Source organism: Onychostruthus taczanowskii, unplaced genomic scaffold, assembly GCF_017590055.1.
Source record: "Onychostruthus taczanowskii isolate IOZ18803 unplaced genomic scaffold, ASM1759005v1 scaffold180, whole genome shotgun sequence".
Taxonomy (NCBI): Eukaryota; Metazoa; Chordata; class Aves; order Passeriformes; family Passeridae; genus Onychostruthus; species Onychostruthus taczanowskii.
The window spans coordinates 86015-103598 of NW_024499018.1; the positions used below are offsets into that span (position 1 = coordinate 86015).

General features: G+C 37.4%; 1 protein-coding gene across 1 annotated transcript in view; it reads left to right on the forward strand.

The window, feature by feature from the left end:
- The window catches only part of OXCT1 (3-oxoacid CoA-transferase 1), an 81840-nt gene that overhangs the window by 43887 nt on the left and 20369 nt on the right, over nucleotides 1-17584 (forward strand). Inside the window, exons 9-13 of the mRNA XM_041401011.1 lie at nucleotides 1618-1729; nucleotides 2195-2289; nucleotides 2958-3006; nucleotides 6138-6210; nucleotides 6979-7054. Of these exons, the coding sequence (XP_041256945.1) occupies nucleotides 1618-1729; nucleotides 2195-2289; nucleotides 2958-3006; nucleotides 6138-6210; nucleotides 6979-7054 (405 nt within the window). The remainder of the gene's footprint in view (nucleotides 1-1617; nucleotides 1730-2194; nucleotides 2290-2957; nucleotides 3007-6137; nucleotides 6211-6978; nucleotides 7055-17584) is intronic.

Consider the following 17584-nt stretch of genomic DNA (forward strand, 5'->3'; position numbering starts at 1 on the left):
TTAAATTCTGTCTGTTCATTCTGCAAAATCATATTGCGTGTTGTTGAGTAATTGACTGCAAACAGGTGTGTCAAACCTTTTTTTTTCCCCCCTCTGGTTGTGTTGGGTCAGATTGCAATTAATGGCCTGTTTTCTTCTTCTGAATGGCTGCATTATCTCCTAGAAAAGCTTTTTACCTTTTATGACAGAAATAGTTTTTCATTTATTAGACTATTGCTTCTGCTGCATCTTGGCTGCATAAGTGAATAAATATTTAGTCAATACCTACTGAATACCTAGTGAATATCTACCTAGTTATCTGCCCCCTTTCCTATGCGGTTCAGAAAAAAGGGGGAAGGGGTGAGGGAGAAAGCTACTATAAACTGCCAAGCAAAATTGTAACAGAGATTAATTTTGATTATGCAGTTTTGTAATTCTGGCAGTGGCAACTCTCACTAGGTATAGGTATGGGAAGGAAATGGCAGATTTATTTACTCTTCTGTTAAATTTTATAAATCACCTGGCTGTACACAGAAAAGCAGTGGGTATGATAAGTGGCGAGAGAAGATGAAGAATATAAGAAATAAAGAGAAGCTAGTCTGTCATAATTCTTATTGGCTTTAAATAGCAGTTCCTGCCTAATATGGCTTAGAAGTGGTCTCTCTAGCACCAGCTATAATTTCTATCCAGCCTTCTCTTTGCTGTAGAGAAATCCTCTGTAATTGTTCCTACTTTATCAATCCACAAGTGAAGCAATTCTAGGGAAAATAGCCAAGACATAAAAAGGAAGGTGATGGGAAATTCAAGAGGATTGATATTGACAGTTTGCCTGAGGAGAAAGTGACTCTGCAAAAATTCTTTTGTGGTGATGAAAAGTAACAGGATAATTTTTTTTTTAATGTGTAAATTGTAGCCTGAAGTAGGAGAAGATATGAAGACATATGGGGGTGCAGGACATGATGTTTCCCAGAGAAATTTTATATGCATAGGAGAGATGTGCAAAGAACATAATCTATGTAGACAATAATTTAAAAGAAAGATGTTACAAACTTCTTGAATGTCATGGCATTTTCACCTACATGTGATTTACAAAACATAAACTTAAGATGAGAAAATACCAGGAATCAAATTAATGGGGTATGCAAGATTATCGAGAGTTTGAAAATTTTGATTCTTGGCTCCCCAGTATCTTTAGACAAATGGCATTTGTCTGTTTCGTTCTTATAAATCTAGAATAGCTCATTGAATTGAATGAATGCAGGAAGAGAGCAGTATTTGTATTTTCAGCTGACATTTTATGAATCTATTTGGGTATCTCTGGGGTGATGAATCTCAGACTTGCTAGTATTTGCACTAGTGCTTGGTGCCTTCTTCACCACTTCTCTATGTATCAGGCTTGGCAATACAGAGAAGGAAATAATATTTTGCTCTAAGGCTGTCATTGGCAATATTTGATGACTCCATTGGCTTAGCTAAGCTTGAATGCATAAAATAAAAGCTAGTTTTTTCATAGAAGATGAATAAATAACTTTATTCTTAAACCAAGTATCTCAGTGCAATCACAAATTAAACTTTTGTGTCTTGAGAAGCAAGAATATGGATTCTGATCTTTACTTTTGATTACTTCTTATTTTGCAGCGCTTATCAATCCGAAAGCCTGAAGACTCAACAGCCAAACAAAAAAAAGGAGACAATGTGAGAGAGAGGATCATCAAACGGGCTGCATTAGAGTTTGAGGATGGCATGTATGGTATCCTTCAGCTGTGCTATAGGTTAAAGTGATTGCTGAGTAGAAAAAGAAACCCATCTGGTTTGTTTAAAACAGGTTGATTAATGTGCTCATTGTCTTTACCAGACCCTGTGATACTGTCATTTTATTAATACACAATTGAAATAGGAGGGATGCTAAGACATAAAATACAGAGTTTTTATGTCTGGTGGCTTTGTTAGCAGTTGAATGTGTTGCAATAATTTCTTGCAAAAGTTGGAAAAGAAGCTTTATTTGCACTGTTGATATTTTTGTCATATATAGGATTTGACAGAATGCAATTAGACAGTCCAAATAGCAAAATAATTCATCACAAATATGAGGTATTTAAGTAAAACCAGAAGTGCTTGTGAAGGGAACAGTTCTAATCTACTCATAGTAAAGTAGTAATTTTTTAAAATTTACTAGTTTGCAATAAGTATTTCTGCCTTAACCACATTTTTTCAGCTAATCTGGGTATTGGAATCCCACTGTTGGCCAGTAACTTCATCAGTCCAGACATAACTGTTCACTTACAGAGTGAAAATGGAGTCCTGGGTTTGGTAAGAATATATCTTGGTCAGTTATTATAGTGTTTTTATTTTGCTTTGGCTGGGTTTTATTTCCCGCCCACCTCCATCTTGATTATTATATTACTAAAAATATATATGCTATATTATGTCATCATAAAATTATCACCCTGCTGCAGAGATTTTTTCTAGGAAATGCTCATTTCATGATTATGGTGCTGCTTTGCTAAGGATGTGCTTAAGTTTCTGGACACAAAACCATCAGGAATTTGCAAGACTAAGCATTGTAAACCTTAGCAAACATAATTTTAAATAAAGCTTAAAGTGAATATCATTTTTACTGTCATATGGCTTTATGAAATTTCAGTTATGACCTTTTTCTGAAAAATGTCTGTCACTTTGATTAGGAACCAAAAGAAACCCAAATCAAACAAACCTCTCGCTTCATGATTGTTTAGTAATTCTAACATCCTTGGACAATATGTCCAACAGACCTGATATGTTACTTGATATAAACTGTGGCCTGTAATGTCAGGATTTTTTTCTGATAAAAAATTGAATTCTGATTAAAAAAGATAAAAACATGCATGTCTGCTGTGATCTAGTTTTGGTAATAAGCATTAGCAATAATATGGTAATTATTAATTGTATTTTAAAGGTATTTTATTATAAAGCTTGACATACATCTGTATTGTTGTCAGGGTCCTTATCCACTTGAAAATGAAGTAGATCCAGATCTGATTAATGCAGGTAAATACTTAAATTTAATTAATGGAAAATTAATATCCACGTTAATTTAAAATTTTTCTTTTGATACAGTATTTGAACCTAGAGACCTGTTTTATGTCATAATAAATATTAATGCGTTTGTCTTCTTAACTCTTCTTTGGGGAGAGACTCTCTTCCAGGCCCATCAGTAAATGGTTAAATCATCCTCTCCAGAAGTGAGATTGTTTTGAGCAGCATGTAAGGGAATATGGGTTTGTTTTCTTGCTGCTTTTCTTTGAGTCTTCTAGAAAATGGTTTTCAATTATTTATGCTTGGGACATGTTTTAAAACATCCTGTGTATAATGGCTTGGTTTATTCCCAGCCAGGAATATAACTCATTTGCATTCAGAGAGGGAGTGGTAGCCAAGGCAGGGGGGAAGAGCTGGGACCTGGCACCCAGGGCACTGCTGTGGGTGACTGCTTTTGCCACTGTTAGCAGGGAATGGCAATTCTCACATGCTGTTGTTGCCCAGCTGTTTTAGGGCATGTCACCTCAGAAGATGCTATTCAATGTAAAAATGTAAGTTTCTTATGATTTAGTGCATCTGTCTGGTTTTTATTTTTTCATGAAAAAGTTGTGCCTGTGTACATTTTCTGTCTCCATGTAAAAATACACTTAAATATTGCATTGTGACAAACAGAAGTAGACCTTTTGACTTTGTTGTTGATATTAATGTATATATTGATGGTGTAGGTTATATACCTGACATATTAGACTTTTTTCATACGGAAAATATACACATTTCATGTTTTTATTCAAATATACACATGCATACATACAAATACATGTATGGGTGTCTACATACATATTTATACAAAGAGTACCTTTCTCAATGGCAGTTAGCAAGTAGAATTAAACTCTGAAAAGTTAAAGGAGATAAAGCGCTGACATAAAATACTTTTAATTTAATATCAGTCCAGGAATTGTTCACTGACTTGAAACATTTGCTGCTTGGCTCAGCTAAATGTTACTTATCATAGCAGTATGCAGTTGCCTCTGTTGCTATATTTTAAATGTTCAGTTATTTGAAGCCATTTCCTGGTTTGAAATAAAAAATTATTTAAGAAATGGAGTCCAGCATTTCACCAGTATGTATGTTATTGTTTCAAAAACTGCACGAAGGAATATGTCAGAGGATTCACTAGAAGAAAAAAAAATATTTTGAAGAAAAAAATACTATGAGTGAAATTATATGTGTGCACATTAGAACTTAAGTTTTAATATGGGTGCATATGAAAAATGAACATATTAACAGTGTACCAGTGAAAAAAAATCTGAGAACTTAATAAATTCTCTGAAAAAATTGTGCTTTAACATGGAAATTGAGATGGTCTTGAATTGTTATTTATAGTTGATAAATACTTTTAAAGAGTTAATCTGTAAGACATGAAGTTAACATAGCAGAATGCAACAAGCAAATTATTGTACTACTGTTAATTCAATGTTAAGCAGCTTCACATGTCCCTCTGAAGCTGCAGTAAACGAGACATTGGATAGACAAACATCAGACCTACCACCAATATAATTATCTCTATAATTGCTGAAACATTCACATGGTTGGATTAGGACCATTCTCAGTGCTTTCCAATCAAATTTGTAAAACTGTGTGAAGAAAACAGAAGCTGAATGGCAAAGAAATAGAAATAAATCTTATTCTCATTCATTAACTGGAATGATCCAGTATCAGCCCCAAAGTCCAGTTTCAAGTTTTTAAAACACGTACCTGTTTTAGGCTTTTGCCCAGTTTCTCTCTGCAAATGTAATTGTATTGCTCTGAAATATGTATGGGTTTGTCCCATTTTTTTAATGTCTCACATGAAGGATATCTTGACTGCAACTGAAAGGTAGACTACTGTATTGCAGCAGAAATATTTTAAAGTACTGACCTCCTGAGAGCATTTTAAGAAGTGGGTAATGTGGTGCTCTTTCTACATTTTAATGTGGTCCTAAGCCTGTGTGTCTTTTTTCTCATCATTACCTTGTCACTTTGTCCCAGGCTTCTCTCTCCACGTTGCTGCCTGCAAACCCTGTTTTCTGTCTCACTGCCTTGGGTGGGTGCCATGTAGGGAAAGATAATTCAGGCTGTCTCAGCAGGTCTGGGTGTTAACATGATGAAGAATTCTTGAGAAGTGTGCAAGACCACTTGTATGACCTTCATTTTATACTATTCTATTTAATTTCCATACAAATGGCATAAAATATACCTCAGATGAGTTCAATAGTTAAAGCACATATCTTAGATCTCTAATTTAAGTTTTATGCACTTTCTTTCCCTTTTCCCATTCTCTTAGTTAATCTCATTGTCTTTTTTCCTCTGTTTTCTGGAAACTGTTTAATGATGCATCATTCCCCTTCCCCTTTTTTGTTACAGTATGTCACATGTTGCTAAAATATTTCAGTTTGTTTTTTTTTCTCTCAAGTTTACCATGCTTTTTTTATAATTTCATCTTCATCTGTGTTTCTTCTGCCTTGTCAGAGACACCCTGTGTAAATGTTTGTTGTTTAGACTGATTCAAAGAGCAGGCAGAAGAGGAAGAAAAGGGCCCTGAACACAGTCAAAATAAGACACTTCCAGGTGTGCTCCATTGCTTGGCTCAAGCATTGTTCAGAGCACAGTACAGAACACAAAAGCACATTTGTTGTGCCCTTTAAAAAAGCAAGAATAGACTAGACCTGTCATTTATTTTTTTGTATTTTTCATATAAGCACTATAAACTGTTCAGTCTGATCTGCTTGCTTTTCTTTGCAGCCTTGCTGTGTCCTGAAGGCTTTATCTTCCTCTGTTTCAAAAGACAGATACTTCTCACTTTTTCTCTGAATGGAGCAGAAAGCTAAAGTCCGTAGATATTTTGTACACTCTGGTATTTGTGATGCTTGCCTGGAACTGCTGGTGGTCAAATAGCAGGCAATCCTGTCATTAGAAACTCTAACAAACTGCTTCACAGTTCAATAGGATTGATTAGGTTTACATATGATGTTGTAAGTGTAATCAGGTCTGTAGTTGTACTGAATTCAAAGGAATTTGATAAAAACCTCTTATTTCTCGGTAAATAGCTGTGACTTCATTTGTCAAAGAAACAAAATGCATACTGTAGCTTATTTCTTTTACAGGTAAGGAGACAGTCACTGTTCTTCCAGGTTCTTCCTATTTCTCTAGCGATGAATCATTTGCAATGATAAGAGGGTATGTAACAACACAAACTCTGATCTTTTTGAAACAGGAAAAGAATAAACTGCGTCAGTGGCAGAACTCATTAGTATTTCTTCCAAATGTGGTTAGCATTTAACAACCTGTAAAATTATCATAGACTTAATCATTGATGGTTCACAGAGGGTTAAATCTAGCTATTGGAAATAAGAAACCACTGAACTAATAGATACCATGGTGATGCTTGTGCCTACCACCACCTGGCCATCTATAAACACATTTATAATGACATTTTAACAACTACTTTTTGGTCATTTCCAAGTATCTAATCTGTACTTGCACTCTGTATATTTTCTTTGCTCAGCTTGCAACTGTGATCCTCATTCCACCTCCTTAATGGAAATTCAACGTCTGCACCTGTTTTTTGTTTGTTTTTTGGAAAGGAGTTTGGATGCAAACAAACACTAAATCCTAATGGCTCTGAAAAGATAATGGGTGCATGTAAATACGTTAAGGAGTGCACTAAAAAGTACGAGTTCAGAGATGATTGACTGCACATGCAATTAACCAAACCAGACAAAAGTAGGAACATTTCTGAGGCTCAGTAGGCATAAAGAGAGACATTTGCATCAATGATACATCTAGGGGGAAAATAAACCCCAACTTCACGTGTGACAAACAGTTGCTGCCTTTGTCATATGCCACCATTTTAAAGTTGATGTAATGAGCATGAACAAAAGCTTATTAAGATTTGTGGGCTGTTACTTGAACATGATATGCTAATTTCACACTTTCTGTTACCAGAGGCCATGTTGATTTGACAATGCTTGGAGCTATGCAGGTGTCTAAGTACGGTGACCTAGCCAACTGGATGATTCCTGTAAGTAGGTTTTTGAACTACTGGCAGTGTACTGTGTCTAGTATAACATAAATGTAGCTGAAGACCAGGCAAAGGAAAAAAGGGCAGAAGTAGAATGGGTGTTGTGAAGCTAAAAGTAGTAAAATAGAGGATATGTGTATTTTTCCTGCCTACTGCTGGCACCAAGCAATCCATTATCAGAAGTCAGCCTTCTAAAATTATGCTTGTGCATTGTGAAAAGAAGAACATTATTTATATAAGCCTTTTTCCTGCCTTTTATGTCCATGCCTTTCAAATGTCTCTTGTTTTTGGCTGAGGATTGATGCTTTTTCTTGGCAGTAACACCTCTTGTGTGGTTGTACCTGGAGCAGTAAGTTGGGGGAAAGTGTAAAGCAGCATGTAGTTCATTATAAAATTATAAAAAGAGCCTGCATTATTTTTCTGTATTTCTGACAAAAGATTGTAGCACTGCTCTTTCAAATACATTAAGGAAAGAGCAATAATACTTGGTGTTTAGCGAAACAGAACTTCAGGTTTCAGTTACAGAAATATAAGCTAATTCCGGCATTATTTGAAGAGCTGATTACATTAAACCATTATTTGAACTTTATGTTTTAACATTAAACATTAGTGACTTTCATACTGTTGACAAATTTGATATTTTCAATGGCTTTCAATATGGTACTTTCAGATATGGTTTTTATCAGAGATGTCTAGAAGCAAACTTTCTTATTAGCCTTGTGTAAAGTAATGAGACATACTTCTGTCTGCCTGAGCAATGTTAAAGGCCTTGGGAAACTGAAAGGTGATTAGAGGAGGACAAAAACCCAAGTGAATGTCCTTGTCTCTTGGAGAAGCATTAGTTGAACCCAGAAGTCTCTGACTTCTGCAGCAGACCTTTGAGCATGGAAGTCATGGACCAGTGGCTGGAGCATAAGATGCTTTTATTGCGAGGGGACAGCATCTGACATGGGAGCTATACAAGCAGATGTGGGAGAAAGGGTTATGGGAAAGGCTAGTCCAGGTGTCTGTGTGAGTAATTGTGGGGAGTGAGAAGGGTTATGGCTGGCTGAAATACACCTTTCAAGAGCTGAACTATTGAAAGATGGAGATGGCATTTTGTACTGATAAAAAGATTCATTTACACATGCATTTCTTGAAACATTGAAGATAAGATTGATTGTAATCTTTCTCGAAATGGTGCAGATTTACATGTTCTTCCCTCAGTGCTTTATGTTCTCTAAAACACAGTGATTTTAGTTTTGCATTCATGTATATCAAAAAGATTTTTTTATATATCTGGTATTGCTTATTTTACCTATGAAGTTGCCTCTCAGTTCTGTTCAACCCCAAATTTATGAATAACAGGTATGTTTTCAAAACAGGAAATTATAAAATGCATCTTTCAATACTGTTTGACTTTTTGTTACCTTTGAGATGTACCTTGTTTTACATACTATAGCACACATCAGATGGATCCTCATGACTTTTTGCTACCATCATTTTCCATTCTTACTGATCTTTGGCTGTTTGGAAATTTGCTCTGCAGTGAGCTGTGTTTACTTGTGAGTAAATATGCCAATGACACTTCATAAATCCAACCAGGAGGCTTTCCAAGCAGCAAGAATTTCTCTTTGGTTACTTTTATGGAGGTCTGTTGGATGGATGATTCTTAATCTACTTTATTGATGTGTTACAGATTTTAAAAATGGGATTAACCAGCCCATAGATATACAGATCTTCCTGCTTTTCCTGTAAATAAGATGATATATTATTGTCAGGTAAATTTAATTATGGGCAAGATGTGTTTCTTTTTTAGTCACAAGATTTGTGTGTAGATGATACAAGGATTGACTTTGCTGAAAACTCATAGTGCAAGGAGACTTCGATCTGTATTTTATTCTAACATTTTTCACTTTTCATTTAGTTTTGGTTAAATATTTCTTATACACTGTAGCTTTTGGATTCTTGTATTGATGATATTTGCCATTATTTCAGAGGCAGCTAATAGCTCTATGTGTTTTGAACAAGTACCATTATGAAGCAGTCCTTTCTGTCCTATAAGAGCTTGATAACACTTGTGGCCTAGTGTGTGCATGTGTGTGTGTATGTGCACTTATTATTAGGAACAGAGCTGAGGAAGTGTCATTGCAGCAATTACAGCCTTTTCTTTGCTCTTATCTACTGACTTTTAATGGAGAGAAAAATCCCATGAGTAAAAGAAGAAGAGGGTGTGAATATTTTAAGCACATGCAGTAAACAATGCTGTTTGGTTAGGCAGAAGTCACTGCCTAAATACTGGCATTTATTGGTAATTTTATTCCATTAAGCACTACTACTTAATGGCTTTTTGTCTTCCTCACTTTGGTATTTCTCCAACTAACAAGAGGGTTTCTGAGGAGGGAAAGGAGAAGGAGGCAAGTTTCTGTGAATCCCCTGGGAACAGAATGCATCTGTGAGAAGCTGGCCAAGAGAGTTTGAAGAGAAACATGGAGGTCATGGTCGTGGAGTAGGTCAGATAGGCCAGAACACATAACCATGGCTGCTGGTTGCTATTGGATGGAGCCACATTTTATTTCATGAGTGCAGGACACTTGTAACCTGTGTGTCTCAGTTAATATCAGAAATTGCTGCCAGCAGGGCAGCTTCCCTGCATTTACAGAGCAGCACCATTAGTGGTCTCACATGTGGTTTTAAAAGCTGTGGGATTGACTGCACATATCCCTGCATGTACTTGCTTAGTTTCAGATCCTTTCAACTAGTGTCTTCTTGAAACCCTAAGAAAAGAGGCATTTATGAAACAGTTTCTGCTGCCCTTCTGCAAGGGCCAAGTTTACTACAAAGTACTGCAGCTGCAGCTTGCACAAAGTTGTGCTTTATTTTCCCCATCCTTACTAAGAAAACACAAGAAACTATGTTTATTTTTGTGACATGTATCAGAGGCTGGGAATAGGTCAAAACAAAACAGCAGAACTTCTGCCATGTTCCCTGTGACACCTCTGTATTTTTTAAAATGCATATTAATATGCATTTAATATGTCCTTTTGATATCCATTTCTGAACAACCCATAGCATTAAACAACCCTAATATGACTACTGATACAGCTGACACACTGTAGCAGCAGAAAAAGTATTGAAACAATAGTGGAGAGTCCCTGCAGTTAGAAGTTGATGAATCTGAAAGCACAAAATGGATGAAATATCCATGACATCAGATTTCACCAGGAAGAAACTTCTTACATGGGAAAAACATAACAATGCAGTAAATCATTAATGAGAAGGTAGCATACTCAGAAGGACTGGAAGGATGTAATAAGGTTATTTGAGAGTATTACAAGAGCTAAAGTCCAACTTAATTTGGCTACTGCCATAGAAGGCAGTAAATGTGCTTCTACTGATAACTAAAGAAGGGCTAAGGAAGTTGTCCATTCTGCACTGGGGGCAGGGGGAAACATAGTGATGAAAGACATGGAAAAGGCTGAAGGCTAATACCTTCTTTGCCTTAGTCTTATGGTCAGACCAGGTACTGAGCCCTCTGAGCTGGAAAACAAAGGACAGGGAGCAGTATAAAGCCTCCACATTTTGGGTGGAATGGTCACCAACCTGCCCCACTACTTGGACACACACAGTTCTGTGGGACCAGATGGGAGCCACTCCAAGGTACTGAGGGAACTGGTGAATGTTCTCACTGATACTTTCCATCATTTTCCAGCAGTCCTGGTTAACCTGGGAGGTACCAGGTGACTGGAGATTTGTAGGTGTGATGGCTGTCTACAGAAGGACCGGAAGGAGGATCCAGGGAATTGCAGATCTGTCAGCCTGATCTCAGTGTTAGGGAAGGTCACGGAATAGATCATCCTGAGTGCCATCATGCAGGGCATACAAGACAACCAGGGCATCAGACAGATGGCTTTGGGAAAGGCAGTTCCTCCTTGAGAACCTGATCTTCTTTAATGACAGGGTGTCCCACTTAGTGAACGGTGGAAAGGCTGTGTATGTTGTCTACCTGGACTTCAGTGAAGCTTTTGGCATAATTTCCCACAATGTTCCTCTGGACAAACTGCTGATGGCTTGGATGGGGGACAGTTGGCTGGGTAAGGAACTGGGTGGCTGGGTCCAGGGAGTGACGCTGAATGGAGTTACATCTATCTGTGACTGGTCACTGGTAGAGTTCCTCAAGTCTCAGTATTGGGGAGAGCCCTGATTAATATCTTTACTGATGATCTGGATGAGGGCATTGAATGCACCCTCAGTTTGCAGGTGACACCAAGCTGGGTGGAGTGTTGATTTGCTGGAGGGCAGGAAAGCTCTGCGGAGGGATCTGGACAGGCTGCATTGATGGACTGAAGCCAGTGGTGTGACGTTCAACAAGGCCAAGTGCTGGATGCTGTACTTGGGTGAGAACAACCCCAGGCCGTGCCACAGGCTGGGACGGAGTGGCTGAAAAGCTGTCTGGTTCAGGAAAGACTTTGCAGTGCTGGAGCATGTCCACAAAAGAGCAACAAAACTGGTAGAGGGTCTGGAGCACAAGGTTTGTGATGAGCAGCTAAGGGAGCTGGGGGTGTTTAACCTGGAGAAAAGGAGACTCAGGGAACATCTTACTGCTCTCTACAACTCTCTGAAAGGAGGCTCTAACTGTGTGGTGTCAGCCCCTTCTCCCAGCAACTGATAGTGCAAGATGAAACAGCCTCAAGGTTTTTCAGGACACGTTTAGATTGGATATTAGGAATGCTTTCCTCACCAAAAACATTGTCAACCATTGGACCAGATTCTCCAGGGAAGTGGTGGAGTCAGCAACCCTGGAGGTATTTGGAAGATGTGTAGATATAGCACTTAGTACCCACCATCAAAGAGGATTGAGGAGCGGTTAATAGATTAGATTTGTGTCAGTTCACAAGGGCAGACAGAATGCATCCAAAGGTGCAAAAGAAGCTGGCCATTTCCTAAGGTAGCAGGCTCAAAGCCCAGTGTCTAGAAGTTAGCAAGCAGCAGCCTCAGAGATGATACAGGACCTGACACTATTTAGCATCCCTATTTTCTACAAACAGTACAAACCAGGAAAATAAACTTTAGCTTTGTATATTCTTCAGCTGGAGTCTAAAATTCATGTTAGATTGCTAAGGTAGTGAACTTAGTTAACACTAAGAGAAGAAGAGAGTGATGTAATTTGTGCAGGAGGTGAAGTTTGGATACATAAATTGGTACTATTCTTTGGAAAAAAAATCCTTATATTTTCTATTCAGCAGCCTAAAATTTCAATGCTCTAACTTGGACTAGCCAAACCTAAAGGATTAAAACATTAAGAATGAAATAAAATTACAAAAAAATTCTAAGCTTTATCAAAGGAGATTATCTGAAAAGAAGAAATGAGGAAACCCATTCAAATTCAACAATAAATCTCCTAATTTACAGTCTGTAGAGGTTAGTATAACCTAAGGCATTAGGAGTATAATTTTACATGTTATTGGTAGTTTTTCTACAGAGCTTCAAAGCACATATTTTGCACAGTTTTGGGCACTTTGACCTCATTAGTAAAGACATTTTTAACATAAAGGTAAATTGACAGAGACCAGCCAGCTCTGTGTCTGCATGAGGATTTTTTGGTTTTATTTTTGCCTTTAGCTATTTGTAGTGGGTAACCTGGAAATAGAGGGCTCCACACCAAGAGTTTTTCATATACAAAATTATAATTTTTAATGATGGAAGAAAAGACGTGTATCCCTGATTGCGTCCCTGAATGCCTGCGAGCGCTGTAGGTCTTCTCTGAGGAGCCCTACTGCAGCCTGTTCATCACTTTGCTTGGGTAGGAATGCCTTGCATAAGGCATATTTTCATTTCAAATCCAAACACATTGTCTAGTTGCTCTCCTAATTCTCCTAGTATATCTGGGGCACTGAATGCATTAAACTCAGTGCTTTGTTTCATGATATACAGCATTGCAAGAAAAGTATTTTACCTATTAACTATGAAATGTGTGAAGGACTAAAAATGGGCTAAAATCTGTATGAACAGAAAATATGCTGATTAAATATGCTCAATGACTGGTTTTCTCTTAGTAATAATATCAACTTGTCTGATGTTTAGGACATGAGTAGGGCTACATCAGTATTTCAACAGAGGAGAAGGATGGGACTTGCAGTTAGCCAGAGACTTCTTGGAAATCTACTTTTCAGTGGGACATTGGTTTAGTATGAAGATGTATTAGGTTTTTGCAGACACACATCTTGAAATTACACCTACAGTAATATACCACCTTACTGCTTATCGCCAAACAAACATGTGCCTGAAAGCCCTGGAGAGCCTTTGCAATACAAAATTATCACTATTGCACAAGTCCTGCAGCCGAAGAGGAGAAACGGAGTATTGTGTTGGCTCTACTTCTTCCACCTTTTTGATGGCTTTTTATATCAATTTTCTTCATGTTTATTTCTCTTCAGTCTGCATGGAAGGAATGTAGGAGCTCCCTATTGGTATTTTATTCATACTCTTAAATTTTCAGTGTGGGAAGTGGCAGCTCTGCTTTCTGTATAATGAGAGCAGCTGAAGAAATTCTGCCTGTCTCAAAAATACAAGCATATGTCAAAGGACTTCTGATCTGTGGGTTAGTGGTGAGAACTGCTACTATGATATGGAGCCATTACTTTCAAGTGAGACTAGTATTATGTTGGCAGTGAAATTTAATTATTGCATGCTATGCTGTGTGTTTTGTAAATGGTATGCAAAGGTGAATGGACAGCTTAATTGTCCCATTACACTGAAATAACATTCATCACTGTAAAGCAAAACTATTTCAATGAAGCATGTCACAGACTGTTTTGCATTGCCCCTGAGATGCAGCTTCTCAGTGTATTCATTTGAATTTTACTCTGTCATGCAAATCTGATGCTGATGGTTATTTCAAGTTAGGTTTATGGAAGAATAAAGGAATTAAATTTGCCCAACTTTCTTTGCATGTGTTTCACGCAGCCTTAATTTTCTGATTATGGAAAATAAAATAAAAAAAAAATATATAGTTAGTGCATGTATTTGTGTATGTTAAATTTTAGGGTAGAGTTATTACATTTTGCCAAGAAAAAGAAGTAATTCAAGAACTTACACTCCATTCTTTGAGAAATGAGACTTACTTTTTGATTTTACATTTCACTATGTGTTTTTGTGTGTGTTAGGAGATACCTGGTTAACATTCTCCAAAACCAGGCTATTTCTTGTATGGCTTAACTATACAACTAGGTTTTTTTCTGTCTTAAAAAAAAATGACATTTACCCTGTTGTGCATGTAGAGTGTGCTTTGTTTTGTTGTATTCTGCCAGTATTAACATTTTGTTGTATTGTTGCATTACCTGCTCTTCTGAATGAAAAATCCTGTTAATGACTTCCCACTGATTTTTTTTCTCAGAGCAAGATCTAATCTAGCTGTCCTAGTTGACAGTATAATTACAATAATTCTATAAGTGGGACATATGTAAGGACATAAAATCAGTGTAAAATAGAACAAGGAAGTATAGTTCAGAATACTTGAGCTTTATCCATCTTTTTTTGATACAATCTTAATCCAGCCTTTTTCACTGGAAAAATGGAAAGTGAGATCTGGAAGAGTTGTGACTTTCATTTTAGAATGAACTACAAGTATACCCATCCTTTAAATACAGGACAGGACTGTTACCAAGGGGCAAAGGAGACATCTACATTTTTATGAAATTAGAGTAGATTTATGCATCTGTATTTTTTTAATATTAAGTTCTGATTGTTTTGTGGGCTTTTTCCTGAAACAAAAGTTTTGAGCTAATATGTGCTTTCCCAAACCAACCAGGTGTAACCCCACAACTGATGAGATCATTAGGTATGGATCTGATGTCCTCCTTCACTGTGCTGTGCGGTTTGATGCTGACACATCTGTGCTGGCAGACAGTGTCTATGAAGAGAGGGAGAGCTGTGTGACTTATGTGTGCTAGCACTGCTGCAGAGAAGGGCAGAGCAGAGATCTTTGAAGGGGCCTTCAGTTTGTCCTTTTGACTGCATCATTAGCACAATTGATGGTTGTGATGGCAGTACCTTGTATTCACTGCATTGCCTTAGCTTCTGCTTTTCTCTGTGAAGCTCGTACTGTTCCAGTTGCTCTGAATTTTAGTGTCTGTCCCTGGCATGATACAGTGATTTCCTTTGATAAGGACACCTTCCATACCTTTTTTCCTTTCATACCTGACACCTCATCTGTGTCTGTGGCCAGGAGAGACAATGCTGACATCTTTAAATTCTTTGCTCTTTCCTCAAAGGCATCTTGTTCACAGTCTTCAGGGGGATGCCTGAATATTGAGGTTAAATGGGAAGCTTTCAGTTTAAGCTAGAAGTACTTGCTATCTTCTGTAAGACTTTTTGAAACAGCAGTTTCACTAAGTTTGAGCATAGTGTGAGGCATGTGTACTCTTTTATCTAAGGGATGGAAAGAGAAATTTCAGAATGTTATTTATACAGTATTAGAGCAGTTGGGAACGTGGGCAAGGACTCTTAGAAGGGAAGTGGCTTGAATCCTTTCTAAGCAAGGGTACATTTTCACTTTCCCTGTGCCTTGATATCAGTTTTAAATGGAATTATTCAAGATGCATTTACCACTGACAAGTTTTCATTGTTTCTTGAACTCATCATTAGCATCTGCTCTGCTGTACTGTTGATGCAATACCTGTTTGTCTCAAAAGTTCATGTTATTTTAACTTAAGCAAGCAGTTCAGGTGCCTTTTTTCGTATGATGTTGGGAGCAGTTATGAAATTCAATTACAGAAGAAAAGTCCTTCCCCCTGGGAATATAGAGAAAGGTTTTAAGGCACCAGCATGGATTCAAGACCTTAATAGGGTTAGAAGTCTCCTGAATATTTCTCTTTTTTCTCATCTATCTCTTTATCTGTTTATCTGCTTGAATTTTCTTATAAGTTGTTTCCTACTTGCTGTAGTACCTTTCTAACTTGCTTGAAATACCAATTTGGCAAAATTTCACATTCTCTTGAAAAATATCTTGACTGTCTGGCCCACACTGGAGTACTCACAAGTTTCCACTGGAATGCCAGGTTGTCTTGGGAGCCACAGGTGACCAAACAAACATGAAGGTTCCTGTTTAGGAATCACTATTAGGCTAAATTAATTCCTCAGGCTCTTTCATGTTGTATTTTACCACTCCAATAATGTTCAGATGTAAATACACTAGATGAGAAAATACATACTTTTCTGTCATATTTTCTTAAAGATGCCCCGTTACCACAATAACAAAACAATTAATTTTGCTATAAGTAGGCATTTTAAGAAATTTCACTAGTACTGTGTAGGTTTATGTCGGTCTACACAAAGAAACAGGACAGCTGATGATGTCAATTAAGAAAATGCAAAGTATCAGGTCCAAAATTTCTGTGTCTTTCAGTCTAGTATTATTTGGACTGAGACTTAGAGAAAACTGCTGATGAAAGCACAATGGGATAAGGAGAATTCCCAACTTGTATTGTAACAGAAAAACTGCACGCAAATTGTCAGCTTGTGTCTGTTCTCTACCCAACTGTCTGTATAATTAACTGCCAACACTGGCTCTCTCAGAAGTGCATGGCTAATCCAAAAACTTTTTATTCTTACTTCAAGCTCTATCTGATGAAATGGGTTTTATAACAGTGCTTCAAATTACCCATGCTCTACCACGCCACTGTCCTTCCTTCTGAAAGGTTTCTTAAGATAGCAACACCATTGTAATTAAAAACTAACAAAAATCATCTTAAATGAATAAATTGAGGGAGCAGGGTAGGGCAAAAATGAGTGAAGTATCTTTTTGGAATCACCTTTTAGCCGTGAATAATTTAATTCAAATTTAGCATGCCCTGTCCCCTTTTCCAGTATAGTGTGGGGGGAAATGGGGAAAAATGCAAGTTGTGGTAGTTTGGTAGGTTCACTGAGAGCAATGTAAGTCTTTTATACTTTGGGTCTTCCTTAAAATAAAAGCATGTAATTACTTGGCTAGTTGCATTTAATGCTGAATTGATATGCTTTACTAGGCACCACCCACCAGTGATGAACATGTTTTCCTAAAGAGGAGGAGCAGATGAAGCAATTTAAAATCCCTAAGTCCTTCTCTTCATTTTGCATTTTCCTCTTTCTTCAAACACAAAGGGATGATGTTTCTTCTCTCAGTTCTGTATGACAGCTTCTTCAGCAGTACATTTGTTGCTGCCCTTCATCAGCACTTAGTTCCTCAGGAATTTACTTGTCAGTGTAGGTCTTTTGTAGATAATAGAACGAAAAGGCCTGGAAAATGAGCTAATGGCATTGTCAGGATAGATGTATTGATAGCCTGATCCTCAATGAAAACATATTCTGAGTTACTGTGGAGATAATACGTAATCTTCAGCTACTCTGCATTATCTTGTCATGGAGTTTCTGGCAGGCAGGTAAGAGGTCACTCCAGTCTCTGTGAGAGCTCTGTTTTTCCAGGCAGGATGGAGAATGATCTGAACAGTGCCAGGAAGTTAAGGACAGAGATAAATCCTTTTCAGGTTTCTATTTGCAAAGAAATATTTAGTA